At 43.6% G+C, this 20815-nt stretch overlaps 1 protein-coding gene across 2 annotated transcripts in view; it reads right to left on the reverse strand.

Annotated features, from left to right (window-relative positions):
- B4GALNT2 (beta-1,4-N-acetyl-galactosaminyltransferase 2 (SID blood group)) overlaps positions 1-20124 on the reverse strand; it is a 35601-nt gene extending 15477 nt beyond the window's left edge. The window contains exons 1-6 of one of the 2 annotated variants that reach the window (XM_082194413.1): positions 19985-20124; positions 17055-17222; positions 9443-9580; positions 4942-5048; positions 3633-3670; positions 752-932 (exon numbers count right to left, since the gene is read on the reverse strand). In XM_082194413.1, the coding sequence (XP_082050539.1) occupies positions 752-932; positions 3633-3670; positions 4942-5048; positions 9443-9580; positions 17055-17167 (577 nt within the window). In that variant the 5' untranslated portion in view covers positions 17168-17222; positions 19985-20124. Of the gene's footprint in view, positions 1-751; positions 933-3632; positions 3671-4941; positions 5049-9442; positions 9581-17054; positions 17223-19708; positions 19856-19984 lie in introns of those variants that run through there. The other variant, XM_082194412.1, reaches the window with a different exon arrangement.
- Positions 20125-20815: the final 691 nt, after the last annotated feature.

A 20815-nucleotide genomic window follows, 5' to 3' on the forward strand; every position in this document is an offset into this window, starting at 1 on the left:
CCTTTACCTTTTACGGCGGGAAGGTAAATGGCTTTTCCGTGTGCTCTGGCTTCCACCAGGGTGTTCTGTTGCACCAGAAGCAGTTTAGTCATGCTGGCCACACAACCCAGAAAGCTGTCTATGGACAAACGCCAGTTCCCTCGGCCTGAAAGCGAGATGAGCACTGCAACCCCATAGTCACCTTTGACCGGGCTTAACCGTCCAGGGGTCCTTCACCTTACCTTTTTCCTTACATTTGCAAATCTAAGCCTTTTAAAAAATGCCAGGACTTTGAACCTTGGACCATACACACCCAAACCATGTTCCCCATCACTGAAGTATGGTCCACACCCAGTCAATCAAAGATTTGTAGAGCTGGAAGGGACCGCAAGGTCATCAACCCCCTGCAATGCAGAAACCTATCATTTTCTCTGCTTTCAGTGCTATTTAGAGGGTGCCTATTTTAATCAACCATCTCAAATGTGAGTTCTGACTGGGCAGCAATATTCTTCCACAAAACTTTTCCAATCCCCCACCCCCACGTCTTCAAAACGAGGAGGACAAGCCATTTTCAACATCGCAAAGCATTTTATCAAGAAATAAAGCAAGATCTGAAAAGATAGTAATTCGCTGCCTCCTTGTGGCATTCGTTCAAAAGGGAGAATGGCTGCAACGCTGCTCAAAAGCGTCTTGCAATAATTATAACACGGATTTCAGGCTGGTGAAGTCAAAGGCCAATCAATGCTTGTCCCGCAATAGCAATCCAACTCACCCAGATCCACAACATCGAGTAGATACTCTGTATTTGTGTACGTGATGTGTTCCAGGATGTAATTCAGTAGCTTCACATGGGGAGTAGAGATGGTCAGCTTCTTTTCCCCTCGCCCACCTACCACGTCTTGGGATACATCAGCCAGGGTGTTGAGAGCACCAAATGAAGCTTGTAGGATCACCTGGAGATTTTGGGTCCCAAAAAAAGTCTTAGGAGCAAATAAAAGCCCTCCATTTTCATCTAAATCAGGTGATACACAAACGGACATCAGCAGGAAATGGGGGGTAAACAGAAGGTCAGAAATCAGGGGATGTCCAGTTCTGAGTACCACAATTTAAGAAGGATGCTGACAAGCTGGAATGTGCACAGAGGAGGGCGATTGGAAGATCAAGGGTCCGGAAACCAAGCCTTATGAGGAACAGTTGAAGGAGCTGGGTAGGTTTAGCCTGGAAAAGAGGAGACTGGGAGGAGATACGATAGCCATCTTCTAAGATCTTAAGGGCTGTCACATGGAGGATGGAGCAAGGCCTGTTCTGGAAGGCAGGACTCCCATGGCTTCAAGTTACAAGGAAGGAGGTTCAGACACAACTCCAGAAGACATTTCTGACAGCAAGCTGTTCGACAGTGGGACAGACTCCCTTGGGAAGTTGTGGACTCTAATTCCTTGGAGGTTTGTAAGCAGAGTTTGGATCCTCATGAGAAGAGAAGACTCCCTGGAAAAGACCCTGATGCTGGGAAAGATTGAGGGCACAAGGAGAAGGGGACGACAGAGGACGAGATGGTTGGACAGTGTTCTCGAAGCTACCAGCATGAGTTTGACCAAACTACGGGAGGCAGTGGAAGACAGGAGTGCCTGGCGTGCTTTGGTCCACGAGGTCACGAAGAGTCGGAAACAACTAAACAACTAAACAACAACAACATGTCATGGATGATCTAGTTGAGATGCCTGACTTGCAGAATATGGATTATTATTTTGATTGGAATGTAACTGGATTAAATTAGATTTTGGAAGCAGAATTAAAAGAATTTACCAAACCTGTAATTCTAGCACATGTGGGGGGGGGGACCAAAATTATAGAACTGGAAAGTTGATTACTTGATGTTTGATATTTGATTTGGTATTGTGATTTGATATGGATATAATGAGGCTTATTTTGGATGCTTGTAATTGAATACTAATAATTTTTTTAAAAGTAGCCGTGTTGGAAGGATTTTTTTTTTAAAGATTCCTAAATTGTGTGTGGGGGTGGTGGTGGGTTGGACTAGATGACCCTTGGAATCCCTTCCAACTCCATGATCTATGAGAGCTCTGTGAGTAAGCTTTGTGAGCTGGGTGTTTACCAGCGGTGGTGCGTTTCCATGTGGAGGCATTTTTATTTTGTGTCACCTATTTTGTACTAAGAAAGACCCATTTCTAAAATGTGAAAAGGAGCTACTGGTACTTGAGAAATATGCCTTAAAAAAAGAAGAAGCAGTGGAATAAATAATGTTTTCTTCCTCTGGCAACAAAATGTTTTAGATGGGTCATGGATGCCTCAGGGAAACAACATTCAAGACCCAACCAGCTTTCAGAGCCTGGGGAATCTGGACTGCTAGTTTTGTATGTCCCATGCTTGTCACCAGATACAATCTCAACCATGCTATCCATACCATTGTTATGCATTGATTCTTTCAGCTGCGTTGTCTGATAATTCAGAAAGTGGGAGCATATAATGAAACATAATTAATGAAAACACAGGGGGCAAGTAGGGGGCGCATCAGAAGATGGCTGACAATAACATCTCTCCGACCCACACGAGGTATTTTGGAGGCTATGATGGGAGTAATTAGCCTCCCTACCCCCCCCAAAGGATTGGGGGGGACTGCCCTTGCCTGCTGTGCCCTATACCACCCCCGAATTTGTGGGGATGGGGGCACTAGGCACAAAGCCCTCCTGTGGGATTTCGGCGCTCCTGGACGCCATCTCTGATTCGCGCCACTAGCTGCAAGAAATTCAAAAGAAACAATTTGGATGAAGGAATGCACATATTTCAAGGAAGGAGGGGGAGCAAAGATTGCTAACAGAAGAGATCTCTGATAAATCAAGATGAGTCGGAGGAACAAGCATAGATTATGAGAAGATACGCCAAGACTCAGTATGGCAAAGGGGCTGATGGGGGGGGGACTTTCATTTCTTTCTTTTATGTGATTAAACAAGAACCCCCCCCCCCAAGTCAGGAATGTCGATTTAAGGACTTAAGCTGTGGATTTAAGGCTGTGTGGAGATAAACTTTCGAACCAAAGCATGTTTTAAGAAGAGTGTGGAATGTATAAGAGCTTTGGAATGACGCAGTTAAAAATATCGTTGCCATATTGGGAAGTTCTGTCGGAGGACTTAAGTCTGAGAGGAGAAGTAGAGAAATAGAGCTGTTTGTATATTGTGGATGAAACTCCTCAGAGGGACTTAAGATCGACAGTTCTGTAATGAATGATGGAAAGAGCGATGTTACCTATGAAGGCGATGTTATATGGAAACCATCTCGATTTGAGGATTGGAAGAACGGAAAATTCACACAGGATTATTATTGGTGTTTATCGGCTTAAGGAGACTATCAGAAGAGATCATAAAGGAAAAGGAGAAAATATATGAACAAGATGTGATGTGGAAACAGCAAGATAAGACTGCATAGAATTATGAACTCTGTTTGGACTGATTTGGACATTAACGCAGTAGCAAGAAGATGATCAGAATCCCCCTTCGGATCTTGAAATATGGGTCCCCTCAACAAAATTTAAAATTCGGCTTTGTAATTCGGAATTTATGTGATGTGATTTAATTTGATTTGATTGGCTGGTTAATAAAAATTATTTTTTAAAAAAATTAATGAAAACACAAAGTTACCTGGAGGTTTTCTGTACTTGCTCCATGGAAACCAAGCCCTTTAAGAACAAAAGCAAGCACAGGTCTGGCATTAACCATCTTCCAATTTTCCGTTCCCCACACCCTGACAAGTCCAGCAAAGCTTGATTTACGGAGTTAGCTGCAATACTCTCCCAAGAAAGAAACAATTGAGCCCAAACCAGCATGCTAAGAAGACAAAAAGCTATAAGCACTCTTAAGGAAAGTGGCCACTGTGTCCAAAAGTTTGAAAGGAAATAAAATTGTTTCAGTTTGTGAACACCAGCATTTCTGTGACCTTTGAACTGCTTGTCTAATTTTTCACTCTCTAGCCTCAGTTTGCCAATCACAGGCTCCTTAGATGCCAAGAGGACCTAAAACCGAACACCAAACATAGGGCTTTGTGTGACATGTTTGCTTGTTCAGTACAGTGGTGCCTCGCAAGACGAAATTAATTCGTTCCGCAAGTTTTTTCTTCTTGCGAGTTTTTCATCTTGCGAAGCACGGTTTCCCATAGGAATGCATTGAAAATCAATCAATGCGTTCCTATGGAGACCGTCCGGGGACAGAGGGGAAGCGCCGCTCTGTCCCCTCTTTTGAAGCAAGGGGCTGCGGGGAGAAGATAGCTTCTCCCCGCCGCTCCTTGCTTCAAAAGAGGTCCGGGGAGAGAGGGGAAGACGCGCTGCGCTTCCCGCTGTCCCCGGACCTGGGGCTGCGGGGAGAAGATCGCTTCTCCCCGCCGCCCCTTGCTTCAAAAGAGGTCCGGGGACAGTGGGGAAGACCCGCTGTCCACGGAGCTTGCGGGGCAAGCTTCGTTTTGCGAAGCAAGCCCATAGGGAAATTCGTCTTGCGAGGCAACTCGAAAACAAAAAACCTTTCGTTTTGCGAGTTTTTCGTCTCGCGAGGCGTTCGTCTTACGGGGCACACCACTGTATTAAAGAACTGTTTGTTCTGTATTAAGGAACACAGACACACATGGTATGGGTGCCCTGTCTGTGGTCTCCTTGATACCAAGTGAAATGTCAACTAGTCAGCTTAGAATTTCTGCAGTACAGAACCAGCTAAAGCCTTAGGTCAGGGGTTGGCTAACTACGGTCCGCAGGCCAGATCCGGGCCAATTGCCCTCCGGATCCGGCCCACGGACGTTCCGTGGATTGGCGATTCTGTTTGTTAATTTTTTTATCGTCATTTCCCCCCCGAAGTGCCATTTCCACCCTCAAAAAAAAAGTTTACTGACCCCTGCCTTAGGTCAATAACCTTTATTAACTGTTTAATGTTTCCAAATGTCATTCAGCTACGTCTGTTAACATACCTGGAATTACCATGGTGTGCAAAGGCATCACCTCAGCTCCTTGAATCGGATAGCTTAAAGGGGTGTTTGGCTGAGCAATAAGGACATCTTTTGTCTCGAAGGGATGCCTAGGTCAAAGCAAAGAGACAGGACTTGAGTCTTCAGAAGCCATGTTGCGAGTGTGGGAATCACAGGCAAGGAAACTGTTTAAAAAGTAAAATAAAAAATAGCCCACCTGCCCAAAATACACACTTTGAGCAGAGCAACTGGCCCCGTTTTCTCTGGGATAATTAACTTGCAGGCTTGAACAACATCACAATACTGTACAGCGACTAGGTCTAATTATAGATCATAACAAAGGCTGCGTAGAAACTGACAACTTAAAATACAGCCAGGCCATTCTTTTTCTCAAGTAGGATTGAAGGCGATTTGTGGGAAAATGCGTCAGAACACAGTATTTCACAAGGCAAGGCAGGTTACATATTTATTGTGCTTAGCGACATGCACGCACCACTTTCCAAATCAGAGGTGGGAGTGCGTGAGATACAGAATAAATGCAAATGTGTAAACAGCCGCAAAGAGTTATTCCCCCCCCCCCCCCAGAATTCTCCTCAGGCATAGTGGTTTGACAAAAAATCCCTCTGGGAATTGTAGCTCTGTGTGGGGAACAGGGGTCTCCTGACTACTCTCAGCAGCCTTAATGAACTAGAGCTCTCATAATTGGGGGGAGGGGGGAGGGAGAGCCATAACTGTTAATGTGGCATAATCGGCAAGGGGCTTTGAGGTGCTTTCGAACTGCTAGGTTGGCAGGAGCAAGGACCGAGCAACGGGAGCTCACCCCGTCGTGGGGATTCGAACCGCCGACCTTCTGATTGGCAAGTCCTAGGCTCTGTGGTTTAGCCCACAGCACCAACCATGTCCCTCTGTTTTTCCTATTTTCATCCAAAAAATGTTGGAAGGTATGGAGTTATGCAACCCTCGAGTCAATGAGATAAGTAACTAGACAACCTTTAGAAGAAATCTGAACGGAGCCCTGCATAGGGTATGTTCAAATTTGTTTAATGTCTTATTGTGTTTTCATATATGTTGGAAGCAACCCAGTCAGATGGGTGGGGAATAATAATAGTAAAATAGTAATAGTAAAAGGACGTCCCTGTTTTCATTGCAGGGTATGATTAGTGCCTGAAATATATATTGTGAATGTGGCCCATGTTCCAGCTAATACAACATGCTGTTCTCACAACGTCTCTCTGGTAATCCTATAAACCGCACAAGAGCACCCACAGACCCTCATGACTAACACACCTTTGCCTCAGGAGTTGTCAGCCACATTTTCCACAAGAGAGACTCAATACTTCAGGCCTGGAAGGATAAACCTTCGCCACCTATTACACAATGGACTGAAGAACTAAATGCTCTTGCTACATGTGAACATATTATTATGGGTTTGCGTGTGCCTTGACTCACCCGACGGCTAAATTCCTCTCTCTAATAGTGCTGGATCTACTGGGTGTTAACCAAAGCTTGAAGTATTAAGACGGGCTGCCAGGTGCTGAATTTAACAGTGTCAAAACACAGCCCAGGTTTCCTGCCCCCTACCAGGAAATTGCTTGGGAGAAAATGGGCCATTAGAAGGGACCAAAGACAGGCAGCAGAGCCATGAGCTAAGAAGGCAAAGGGGTGCGGCCCCTCCTCCCTGAACTCTGTGTTATTTCGCAGAGACAAAGGTGAGTAGCAGTCGTAGTAGAGGTTTAAGATTACAGTTTCTCTGTAATGTGAAATGGTGCATTTTGGTAAACGCAGCAAGCTGAAGGGGGGGGGCAGTTGGAATTCAAGGCTGCAGGAATGGGAGAAACGGAACCCTCCTGGGGTGTAACGCTGTAAGCTCCTCCATTATAGGCTCAGGTTGTATATGTGTGTAAATAAACCATATATACTAAAGACACCCCGGTCTCCGCTGTGCCTCATTTCCAAAGGAAACACGAACCCTGAGTGAGAGCCCAGACCCTTGGAATCCCGCACTGCTGTGGGGATTGGTGTTTATAAAAAGCATTGTCACAAGCCACCTCAATTTCACTTGGCTACCTACAAAGACATTTGGATGGCGTATATCAGTTTGTATGTGTAACTTCCGTACATCCGGAATGTACGGAAGTGAGAGCTGGACCATAAAGAAGGCTGATCGCCGAAGAATTGGTACTTTTGAATTATGGTGCTGGAGGAGAGTCCCATGGACTGCAAGAAGATCAAACCTCTCCATTCTGAAGGAAATCAGCCCTGAGTGCTCACTGGAAGGACAGATCCTGAAGCTGAGGCTCCAACACTTTGGCCACCTCATGAGAAGAGAAGAAGAAGAAGAAGAGTTTGGATTTGATATCCCACTTTATCACTACCCGAAGGAGTCTCAAAGCGGCTAACATTCTCCTTTCCCTTCCTCCCCCACAACAAACACTCTGTGAGGTGAGTGAGGCTGAGAGACTTCAGAGAAGTGTGACTGGCCCAAGGTCACCCAGCAGCTGCATGTGGAGGAGCGGAGACACGAACCCGGTTTCCCAGATTACGTGACTACCGCTCTTAACCACTACACCACACTGGCTCTCTGGAAAAGACTCCCTGGAAAAGACCCTGATGGTGGGGAAGATGGAAGGCACAAGGAGAAGGGGACACCAGAGGACGAGATGGTTGGATAGTGTTCTCGAAGCTACCAGCATGAGTTTGACCAAACTGCGGGAGGCAGTGGAAGACAGAAGTGCCTGGGGTGCTCTGGTCCAGGGGGTCACGAAGAGTCGGACATGACTAAACGACTAAACAACAACAACATGTGTAACTTAAAATGGATGAAGAGATGCTAATTGTATATGTTATTGCAAACCAGTGGGCTTTTCCTCTCCCTGTTTTCCCCTTCTCCTGCTTTCTCTTTATTTATTTATTTATAAATTTGCAAAAAAAGTTAATTAATTAAAAAATGAAAAGGGGTGCGCAAATAAGGAGAACTAAGCCAAATCTTCTCCATTATCTCAGTTCCCTCAAGCATGTCTCCTTCCATTCTGTTTCCCTTCCTACGCCTGCTAGTGCCAACTGGCAATTTCCCCTATAACCAGGCATGGGAAACCTAGAGATATAAAATTTCCGGAAATTTTGAAGCCATGAGAAAACAAACGTCCGTCCGCCTTGTCCCCCCCCCCCCCGAGAAAATGAAAATTTTGGAAAAATTGAAAAACAAAGTTCACTGTGGAGTAGTTTTACAAATTGCATGAAACACAGTGTATATAAAAGTATTATGCATGCAATAAAACAGGTAACCCCCCCTTTCCCTCAAAAGCAACAAAAAAGCAAGAAACCATCAACATAAAAAATAATCAGATTTGCCCCTCAGCACCAACAGCAAATAAAGTTAAGGTCCACCTCAATATTTAAGCTCCATAGAAGGTCTACCCTTTGAGTAGTGTTTTCTTTGAAGAAACAAAAACAAAAACAAAACCAAGACACAACATATACATGCAGTTTATTCTATCTCATTTTCTGAACTACTGCTATCATTTTCGATTTCTTCTTCCTCTTCCTCTTTGTCATTTTCCTCATGGACTTCTAAAAAATGGCCTTGGGGAAAAACGGGGGGAAACCTGCCCCCCCATTTTTCCAGTTTTCCCCCCAGGCCTTCCCATCTTTACTTGAGGACAGCCGGGGCAAAGCATGAGGCAATTTTTTTTTTGCATGCCAGGCCCAGAGGTAACCAACATCCAGTTACTGAATACTGTAGTATGTTGCACTAAGGCTCAAACTCTGTTTGAAAGGAAAATGAGTGTGTGTGTGTGTGTTTTAAATTGAATTTGTTATTATATATTATAAATCTCTAGCAACCTGTGGTGCTCTGAAATGTTTCTGCACAGCAACTCCCATCATCCCTGCTCAATGTTGGTGGGGATGATGGGAGTTTGCATCCAAAAGCATGACAAACTAACTTTTAGTACTATTAACTTTTAGAACTGAATGTCATCAGATGCGATGATAGCTGCTGGATTTTGATTTGGGGACCCTCATTTGTAAAGGAGCATTCGTTTCAAGGAAGAGCGCAAATGAACCTCATAGAATTACGTTGGTTTCAAGAGGCTTTTAACGGTTGGTCCAGGTTTTATTTTGAGATGCTGTTGCTGCTGGGGAAAGTGGCATTTATATGGGAGACCAAGTTAATTATAACTGCAAGGAACTGGAGCTTTTGGGAAAGTACTGCATGGACCTCTAAAATTCTGATGTGGAGGCAACAACATTTTTTTTGCCTAATCCAGATATAGGGAACCTGTGACACTCCAGTTGTGATTGCCCCTATCCCAGAACATCAACTATGCTGGCTGGGGCTGATGGGAGCTAGAGTACAATTTCAGCAGGGAGGCAGGTGAACACAGGTTCCCCATCCCTGGTCAAATCCATGAAGATAACCCTTATGACCCACCACAACCCTTCCAGTTACGTTGTAAAGTTCTTGAAAATGCAGTTCTGGTTCACGTGGATAAGTTAACATTACCTTCGCTGATAATCCACAAATTCCTTCTCGCGCCTTTCTGTGACAGCAGCAAGCTTATCCTTATCAATATAGTTCCCCAACTGATAGACTGTCAGCTTTTTGGCTCCGACACACTCGCAGCGGTTTTTTGGTCCTAGCCTGTTTTGGACAGGGAGGAAAGGGGCAAGCCGGAGAGAAAAAAAATAAAAGTTAAGGGCCATTAATATAAAATAAAGTTACCTTTTGTGAGTAGCTGCACAACATCTTACATTATAAGGAGACCCAACCATGCTTGAAATCGTATAAAATAAAAGGAATTGTCCACAAAGTATAAAACTTAAAGAGAATTTAAGAAAAATGTTCTTATAGTAAATACATATTTGTATATTGCGTGGACAGGCGGAGTGCCCCCAACCCCAGGCGACCCCCAAGCGGAATAATGACTCAAGACAACGTGCTATGGGATTAAAATTGGCCACAACTTTATTAAATTCCAGATGTAGGGAGACCTTGGCTCAGGCACTGGGCGTTTATCCTTCCCAGGCCCCACCTGTGGATCTGGGAGACATCAGGGTTATCCAGAATGTGTGGGGATTGGGCTGGCTCTGGAGAATGTATATTCAAGCAGAGAGCCCCCCCCCCCGTTTCGCCACCATTGGAGGGGAGAGCAATGACAACCTCTTGGCGTATGGCCAATGCCTTCCCTCAAGACCCTTTTAACGGGGAACCCTGGGATCACCGCCGCAAGGGGGGGGCGTGGGTCACCGCTTCCATTTAGGAAGATAGACTAAAGGATTCCGTCCAAGGCCTGAAACCGCCAAAGTTGTGACGTTTTGCTACGGGAAAGGCAATACCTGCCAATGCAGGAAAATTCCTTTCCGGCCCTTCAACAGCGACCCTCACGTAGTAGCGCCTGCGTACCTGTGGAGAAGAGGTTAACCTGCCAAAGAAGACTTAACTGAGGGAGGGCAGGGTGGGAGAAGCTCTGGAGCCAACTGATCTTCGGAGGTAGGATTCACCTTCTGTTGTGTGGGCAGGGTGGTCCCTCCCCTTACCTGGCTGATTCCCTGGCAACGCCTCCCCAGGCGGGACTGGGCGATTGGCTGAGGTAGGCGGAGACCTCCAAGTATCCAGCCTGGGGAGGATGAAGCCAGCCCGAACTACCAGGAGCCGCACTGGGATCCGGGGGGCTGTGCGCGACCACGCAAAAGGCGCCCCCCCATTTGATGTGGGGAGCGGTCATTCCAGAAATGCTACAAGAACACAGTTTGCAACAAAAAGAGAACACACATTTATTGGCAGGGAACACTGGAACTATTGGCCGTTAATAGTTTCTCCACTGGCAACTCTCTGTGTAAAAAGATAGATGGAGAATATTCTTTTATGATTATCTTGGGGAAGTCCACCAAAATTTGTTGCACATGGCTATCACATTTGTTCAGAAAATTAGGCCAAGTGGCAGGATCACTGTAGTTCAAATGACAATTTCTTTTATAAAAAAATATACACACAGTGGCATAAAAATATGTTGAAGCAGTTTGCGTGCCAGGGCGCAGTCCTACCCACCCTCTGGGAGCCAAACCACGGATCAAGGAAATCACATGACAATATATTTGGGATTAAAATGGCCACAACTTTATTAAAAATTTCAGATGTAGGAAACCTTGGCTTAGGCATTGGGTGTGTATTCCTCTCAGCCCCTCGCTGTGTTCTCTCTGTTGGGGGTCTGAGGCAAGACAGGGTCAGTTGGGAACATGGGGACACTGCAAAATGTGTGTTTACACAGCTGGCCCCCCTTCCGCGTTGCTGAGGTAAATTCTATGGCCCAGTGATGTGCGTTTGTGGTCAGAGACTCCCCTCAAGACCCCTTTAACGGGGAACCCCGATATTGCCTCTGCAAATGGAGAAAGTCACCACACCACCCCTTCGATTGTTGGACTAAAGGTTTCCGCCCAAGGCCTAAAACCGCCAGAGTTGAGACAATTGCTACAGGGAAGGCAAAACCTGCAGAACAGGGAAAATTCCTTCCCTGTTCTGAAAAAACAGAAACCATCGACCGAATGTAGCAACACCCATGTACCCGGAAAGGAGAAAGGTTAGCCTGTAAGAAAGGGTACAATTAGAGGGAGAGCCTAGGGGGTGATGATGCTCCAGGGTTGACTGCGCCACAAACCTCGTCCAACATCTCGTGAGCATTACAGCAATAAAAACACAAAACCGTGCAATAAAAACCATTAAAAGGTGAAAACAGACTTCAAGTAGCCATTGCAGAAGGTGCAGTCTTTATTGCCTGGAGGAACAGAAGTTTTCAGCAGGCAATTAAAAGTTGACACAGAAAGTTCTTCCTGAGTTTATTGGCAGAGTATTGCACAGGACTGGGCTGAATACACTAAAGCAGGGGTCAGCAACCTTTTTCAGCAGGGGGCCAGTCCACAATCCCTCAGACCATGTGGTGGGCCAGACTATTTTTTTTTGGGGGGGGGGAATGAACGAATTCCTATGCCCCACAAATAACCCAGAGATGCATTTTAAATAAAAGCACACATTCTACTCATGTAAAAACACCAGACAGGCCCCACAAATAACCCAGAGATGCATTTTAAATACAGTGGCGCCTCGCAAGACAAAATTAATTCATTCCGCAAGTTTTTTCTTCTTACGAGTTTTTCGTCTTGCGAAGCACGGTTTCCCATAGGAATGCATTGAAAATCAATCAATGTGTTCCTATGGAGACCGTCCGGGGAGAGAGGGGAAGTGCCGCGCGCCTTCCCCTCTGTCCCCGGACCTGTTTAAAGCAAGGGGCGGTGGGGAGAAGATTGCTTCTCCCCGTTGCCCCGCAATCTCTGGGGACAGAAGGGAAGGCGCGCACGCCTTCCCCTCTGTCCCTGGACCTGTTTTAAAGCAAGGGAAGGGGCAGCGGGGAGAATCGCTTCTCCCCGTTGCCGCCCCTTGGTTCAAAAGGGGTCCGGGGAGAGAGGGGAAGGCGCGCGCGCCTTCCCCTCTGTCCCCGGAGATTGCGGGGCTGGCAACGGGGAGAAGCGATCTTCTCCCCGCTGCCCCTTGCTTCAAAAGAGGTCCGGGGACAGCGGGGAAGACGCACTGCACTTCCCCGCTATCCCCGGAGCTTGTGGGGCAAGCTTCGTTTTGCGAAGCAAGCCCATAGGGAAATGCATCTTGCGAAGCGGCTAAGAAAACGAAAAACTCCTTCGTCTAGCGAGTTTTTCATCTTCCGAGGCGTTCATCTTGCGGGGTACCACTGTAAAAGGACACATTCTACTCATGTAAAAACATGCTGAATCCTGGACCCTCCATGGGCCGGATTGAGAAGGCGATTGGGCTGCACCCGGCCCCTGGGCCTCAGGTTGCCTATCCCTGCACTAAAGGCTCATTTTCTTGCTGTTGTCAAAAGAGCCTCAGCGATGACATTTCTGCCAGTGATCTCTGTGATCAAGCTGGGATATAAGAGCTCAGGCAACCTCTGACACACCCTGGCATTATAGCATTTTCAGATGCGTTGAGTTTCAATCCTTGATCCTGAAGAACTTAATTTGGTTTGTATTCTAGGGCCAAGTTATGTTCTGAAAACTGTTCAACTTCTAAGGCAGTATGCAAAACTGTCATTTCAGTTTCAGTCTTAGTTTGATTTTTGGAACTACTTTTGCTTAGTTGTAGCTGGAGACACTTAAAAAAAAAGCACTGTCTTGTTCAGATTTTGCCTTTTCCTTTCCAACCCTTTTGTTTCTGATACTAGGCACCAGACATCCCCATCCCCATTCCCCATCTGGTATGATGTATTTAATTGTAATAAACTGAATGAAGTACAAATAAATAAAGCAAACTCAGAATAGAACTGAAAACTCTGGTTTCCAAACTAGCTTTGAGTGTATACAAAAATACACGAACAATATTTACGAATTCCCAATCACAACAAGAACAGCACAGGAGTCGCTATTCCTTGAATGAATGTGTAATCAGATTTTGGCATAAATTCTGGATTTGTTCCAAATCTATTAAATATTTAGGTATGTTAATACCAAGAGATATAACACAGTCACAGGTAATATAAATTAATAAAAGAGGTTTCTTCAGATATTGATAGGTGGGAATCACTGAACTTTACCCTTTGGGCAAGGGTGAGTGCATGAGTATTATTCCCAGATTTATTTATATTCTGAAATGACTTCCAGTTTTTATATGTGGATCATATTTCCAAAAGATAAAGTGCCTGTTTAGGAAATGTCTTTGGGGCTCAACAACACCAAGAATATCCCTGCAGAGAATGCAGTTACAAATTCAAGAATTTGGAACTACACCACTATACCAAGTATTAAATATTGGAAACCCATTGCTGGTCTTAATTTTTTGACATGGACAACGCTAGAATATACCTTTAGTTGGTTGGACAATACTAGGATCAAAATATTTGAAATCCCAGGCGACTCTGGAAACGACAAACTCAGTTAGGAGGATATGGAATATACTGTCTATATGACAACACTCGCAACTTATGATCAGACTTATGCTTACAGACGTAGGCTTTGGATAAATATGAGAACATTTGGAATGAATTTATACAGAGTGTAGTAGACTATCATTATCTACATAAGTACTAGGATAATAACATCGTATATAAGAATGTATGGGTGTACGTTACATTGTGTTTTTGTACATTTTGTTCATTTGCGTTTTGTTCCTTTCCACACATTTTTGTTCTTTTTTCTTTCCTTATTTTTCTCCCTCTGCCCCCCACCCCCGGTATCACTTTATATCTTCATAACTGACATTATTTCAATAAATTAATACCAAAACAAGAGCATAGGAGCCACTTAGAAGATCCAAATGCTTCTATGATAGCCGATATAAAAATCCTAACGTGCCAGGGAACAACCAGCAAAGTGAGCTTGTCAGATGCATATTCATCACCCAGAAACGATTGCCTCACAAGGAAGTCAATGACAATTTTATGACACTGCTGCGATTTTGGGGGCAGGGCTGTGTTTGGTCTGCATGATGCCAAAGTCCCTTCCAATTCCTGGGGTCCCGGATATTGCAATGGTTAAAATCGAACGGAGAATTCCATTGCTGAACTAGTCAAGCTAGTTTCTTTGGAAGCTTGTGAAGGGCAAAAGCCAGCGGCCACGTGAGCCGAGAGGAAGCTAGGAGTTGGGAGGCAGAAGCTGAGAGTCAGAGCTGTGTTTTGACTTAATAAAGTTTGAAAATAATAAAGCAAACAAGCTGACAGTCACCAAGGAGGAAGAGGAAGGACTGCAGTGCTTGTGATGGGCTGAAAACTTGCTTTAAAGGAATAAGTTGTTAACTGCGCTGTAGAAGTGTAACAGCTTATTCCTTTGAAGCAAGTCTGAAGCAAGTAGTAGTAGTAGTAATAATAATAAATTATTATTTTTATCCCGCCCATTTGGCTGGGTTTCCCCAGCCACTCTGGGGGTCTCCCAACAGAATATTAAAACATGATAAAACTTCAAACATTAAAAACCTCCCTAAACAGGGCTGCCTTCAGATGTCTTCTAAAGTCAGATAGTTGCTTATTGCCTTGACATCTGATGGGAGGGCGTTCCACAGGGTGGGCGCTACTACCGGGAAGGCCCTCTGCCTGGTTTCCTGTAACTTGGCTTCTCGTAGTGAGGGAACCGCCAGAAGGCCCTTGGCACTGGACCTCAGTGTCCAGGCTGAACAATGGGGGTGGAGACGCTCCTTCGGGTATACTATACAGTGGACCCTCTGGTTACAAATTTAATTCGTTTTGGGGGTCCGTGTGTATTATGTATTGAAGTTCTCACCCTGGCCACCAGGGGTATTGTGTATATAGTTTTCACTCAGGTCCACGTAAGTTAATTTAGGTGGGAAACCCTGGGGTGTTGTTGTTACAATGTTGACAGCCGGCTGCCTATAAAAGCAGGCCGGCTGAGCTGTTTGCTGTTCAGTTCAGTTCCAGCTTACTTATAAAGAACTACTTGGAGAAATCTCTGTGTCGTCTGCTATGTCAACCCACAACTTAAACCCACCCCGAAAAAATCTGTCACCAGAAGTGTCGCTTCTGCGCATGTGCAAGAGAAAAACCCAGAAAAGTACACTTCTGGGTTTGCCACTTTTGCAACTCGAAAATTACATATACAGAGCAGTACGTAACACGAGGGTCCACTGTATTAAACAAACAAGCTGAAGAAGTATCTGAAGAAGTGTGCATGCACACGAAAGCTCATACCAAGAACTAACTTAGTTGGTCTTTAAGGTGCTACTGGAAGGAATTTTTTTATTTAAACAAGCTGACTGTCACTGTACACCAAAAGGCCTGAATGAAGCACTTGTGATGGGCTGAAAACTTGCTTCAAAGGAATAAGTTGTTAACTGTACTGTAGAAGTGTAACAGCTTATTGCTTTGAAGCAAGTTTGAAGCAAGTGGTCCTCCTTTCCAGTAAATCAGTGTTTCTCAAGCTTTCTGATGTGATGGACCAGCAAACCCCACCTCCCTCCAACTGCAGGGTCTGGTACCCTTAAGCATCCCATCTAACCTGGGTTGTGGTAAAATAACCAGGGACCAGCAGCTGATGTCCCTGCCCACAGACCACTATTCTGAGTAGCAACTGCAGCACCAGAAACAGTTTGGTCCTGCTGGCCACACAACCCGGAAAGCTGTCTGTGGACAAACGCCGGCTCCCTTGGCCTGAAAGCGAGATGAGCATCGCAACCCCATAGTCACCTTTGACTGGACTTAACCATCCAGGGGTCCTTTACCTTTTTAACCTAGTAAATATAACAGTTTCATCCATGGTTGGTGCCTATGATATAGAACTCAGAGGGTTGCAGTACTGACCTTTGAGGGGTACAGTTTTATACCGATTAGTTTTTGTTATATTTCATACGTTTCTGTTATTTTACTTCATATTTTGAAGAATATCATAATTTTAAAAGTAATCCACAATTAGAATTCTTTTTATGTATGCAGTTTTTGTCATATTTTATAAATTTCTGATGAAATTCTCCCAAATATAAAAAGTAAAATATAATTTTTGAAGTGATTAATAATTAGAATCGTCTTTTTCTGCATATATGAAATAGACCGTAGAGTTGATTGTTGGTTATGCAATGTATACGTAAAAAGTGAAAATGTACCTAATTTTAAATCTTAGTCACATCTTAATCTTATTTTTTAAAATGTATTCATTTTTCTAGTGAGCTGTGGCCGAGAGAAACCATCACAATTCATAAGATTATTCAAAATTATCTCTGTGCTAAAACATTTCCTTTTGCATTTGAGAAATATAATGAAAGATTGTTGCATTACTTATTCTTGCAATTCAAAATAAATTTAGCAGTTTTAAGTTTTGTGCTTTTCTCTTTATTTTTTCTTTTCTTTTTTTAACAAGACACCTGTTTTGAAAACTGAAGTTAGCAGGGGGGGGGGGGAAACTGAGCAGGGGTCACAAGTAGTTAGCCTTGACTAGGGTGGAGAATAGCATAGCATCAACATTGGCTTAATCACACAGTGAAAAGCAACATTTAAACTGAAAGATTTGGGATTCCGAAGTGAGGGAGAGTTGGATTTCCCTGGTCTCATGCCTTAAAAAAGAAAGAAAAAACTTTAAAAATAAGAAATTGCGTTTGCAGAGCTTACCAAATTCCATCAAACAAGAACATGGACTTGTATTTTTCTTCTGGCAAAAGCTTCAAGGACAATGGAGTTTCATCCCACCCCAGTTTGATATCAGTTAGCCGCCCTTTCATCATGGAGACATAGAATACAACACATAAACTGAAGATTATCACACAGATGCACTTGAGTCTGTAAGAAAGCAGAGGACAGGATCAGTTTCCAAGCCAGCCCAGTGTTTACTGTTCAGCTAAATGTTCTTATAAGGTACCAATATTGTTTGTTGTCACAGTGCATACAATGTAATAAATCTGGCTCCCGAGAATTCACTCCCTTAAATTCAGTGAATTACCTTTTTGCAGATTAAAAGTCAAGCAGTCACAGCTGGGAAGTTGTCACTGCAAATAAGAAAATGCAGCTTGCAACATACTGTATTTTTCACTCCATAAGATGCACTTTTTTCTTCCTAAAAAGTAAGGGGAAATGTCTGTGCATCTTATGGAGTGAATGCATGGTTCCTGGAGATGAATTGCCCAGGGGCAAAAAGCAGATCATGCTTTTTTTTTTTTTTTTTTGAAAGAGGGAAATGGGTGTTGAAACAAAGCCGCGGATCGTTTGCTGATCAGGGAGAGAGATAAGGAACCCTAGAGATAAAGCAGGCTGCCTGGGAGGGGGCCACAATGGTGCAAAAACCTGGTGACAAAGCACAGATCCACATGCATCCTCAGAATTTTTGCATTGGGTCACCCCAAACTCACCGTCAAATCACATGTCTGTGGCCACAGCATGAACCACAAAAATCATACATCCACTGTTTCGTTCAGAATACTTTTTTTCCTTGTTTTCCTTCTCTAAAAACTAAGTGCGTCTTATGGAGGGAAAAATATGGTACTTATCCTTTGTATGTTCTTATAAGCCAGTATGCGAATAATCATACCAGTTCCAAAACCTTTGGGGGGGGGAGGGCGAGTCTTACATTTCAGAATACTACTCTTGGCATTTCAGAATATTTGCAATCTTCACATTCGGAATTTTACTTATGGTTCATCCATACCATCCCACTTATTATGGGTTGTGAGCCCTTGTGCCTGCATTAATTCTTCCTTGTTCAAAGGGCTTTCTTAAAGTTCTGCTGTCCTACAATTTCTCCTTTCGAAAACTGAAAATTCCCTATGCTTTGAAAATACAAATAGGAGTATTACATTGATTCCATGTCCCTGGGTGCCTCTTAGTTATTGTGCACAACCCCATATTAAATTAGTAGGAGAAGTTGGCATTTGATTCCCCACCTCCAGCTCCAAAATGTCTTGGGGTGACCTTCATAAAAGCAGGAAAAGGGATCATTTTAAATTTTACAAGCGGTTACAATAACATTTTCTTTTTCTAACACCCAGAAAATGGTAACTTGCATGTGGCAAAAACTGCATTTTGGATCCTATTTACGTGTGTAATTTCTGATCGTTATGTGTATGCATTATACAAGCGGCACATACCTCTCCCACCACATGCAACCAAAGTCAAAGATATTTGCCATTCACCTTTGTTTAACATGCAGATGGAAACAAAGATAACACTCAAAAGAAACTTCTATGCATATCAGAAAATGATTTTGTATCACCGAGTTTGATAAAACCTCCTGCACGGGAAAACCAACAGTTTTAAAGTTAAACACATAAAACAAGCGCCTGAAATTCTCTGCAATTCCAAATCCCAGCTGAAGTCCCAAATGCCAAGAAAATGGGATGGTGTGCAGAAAAGTCTCCAGGCAAATGGGCATCATTATTCTTCGCAGGACTTTGTGTTTTCAGCCAACCTTCAATTTGCAAGAGTTGCAGCTCTTAAGAAATAGCCCCACCACAGCAACCCCCTCCTCATTCAGCTATCCAACACAAATGACAACCCAAAAGCCACACGGTAGGCTAACAATATGAGTACAACACTTTTACATCACTACTGAATTGTATCTTAATTTACAATCAGATAGCGTACAATATATACATGGTAACACCAACTAATGTTAAAGGAAGATAGGGCTTAATTTCCATTAGCAACGGCTTGATTTGTAATAGCTTGATTTGCAATAGCTTGTGTCATGTATGCATAAGGAAGTGTCAGGCAGGTAAAAGAAAGGTTAACAAAATATGGTCCAAGAAAAGAACAAAGGAGAGAATAAGGAAGTCAGTTGTATAAGGTAAAGAAGGTGAAGCTGCCTGTTGATTGAAAGAGGGACGGGTGTAGCTAAAGTATAAAATTGCTTGCCAAGTGCTATGTAGGTGGGCCAGTCTTTGGGAATTATCCCGCTGGCTGCCTCTGCGCAGAATACAATAAACTCTTTTCTCTGAGGAAGTCCGTTCCCTGGTGATCTTTGTCTCCTCCGTGTTCCAAGAGTTCAGCGGGCGAATGAGCTCAGGCTCAAGGATCCAGAAGTAAGGCTTCAATGTGAGTTAAGAAAATGTCCCAAAGTAAGGGATTTTTTTTTTTGGCTAGTATCACATCACAGAGAAGCACTCGAGCTTGACACAACATGCCTTCCAAGTTAAGTGTAAAAGTCGCATTTCCTCATAGGTAAAAATCCACTTGTATTGGAAAGAAACTGGAGCCCTTCATGTTATTCCCTCTTCTTTTATTTTTGCATAAAGAACCCCAAGCACCACATAAGTATTTCAAAAGCCACTCACCTCCATAACTTCTGGAGGAACTGAAAACAACCCGCTTCCATTCTGAGAAAACTCCCCACTGGAGAAGAGCCAAGCATAGACCTCTCAACTCCACTAAGACAGGTCAGTCAGAACAATATATTTGCATCTCCTACTGAAGAATAACATGCTCCACCTCCAGCCCCAGAGGTGCAGCCTCCAAGCACCTGTGAGCCTCCAACCCCACCCAGCCACAGGTGTGGCAAATAACATTATTAAGATAATGCACATTGCAAGCTAATCTCACAGAGGTTTTACCTTTTGTTGTGACCCAATGCCTTGAACACCTCTGGGTCACTGTAAGAACATTGTAAGAGCCTGCCGGATCGGGCCAATCCCCCTTCTAGCCTTGCATCCTGTTCTCACACTGGCCGACCTGATGCCTGCAAGAAACCCCCTATAGGACCTCCCTTTCTACTTGCACTAGCTAGAAACGTATTTTTAGGGTGTTTCCAGGTGGGATTGAGTCACATATTGGCAAATTCAGGTTGTGCAATGAAGATTCAGCAGTTATTAAGTATAGTAGGAGATGGGATACCACAGGAAAAGAATATTCTTTTATGCAACTGCAGCAGCCAGGTTACTCCTTGCAAAGAACTGGAAAGGAAATTATATACCCACAAAAGAGGATTGGCTGTATAAATTAACAGAATTTATAGAATTGGCAAAATTAACTGCGGCAATAAGACCAGAAATTAAGGTCACAATGGTTATGGTTTGAAATGTACATGAGTAAACACTGCTCTAAAAACATGCTGATATGTTTAGACTAAGCTCGTAAAGTTGTATTGATAACATAATAGTATACTAAAAGAAATAATGTAGTGATACATGATTTGCAATGTAAATAAGAACTTGAATGATGAGTACTGGTGGAGGGAAGTCACAAAGGTGTATTATCACCCACTATTTTATGTACTTCTTTCTTACCTTAACTTTTCTCTTTCATTTTTCTTCTTATCCTTTCGTTGTTGTTGTTATTTTTTGTTGTTATTATGTTATTAAAAAAAGAAAAGAAGAAGATTCAGCAGATGCCGTCCATTTTCACCCTTAAACACCTGCTGAAAACTTTTCTATGCTGCCAAGCTT

The sequence above is a fragment of the Podarcis vaucheri genome, assembly GCF_965113315.1.
Source record: "Podarcis vaucheri genome assembly, chromosome: 13".
NCBI lineage: Eukaryota > Metazoa > Chordata > Lepidosauria > Squamata > Lacertidae > Podarcis > Podarcis vaucheri.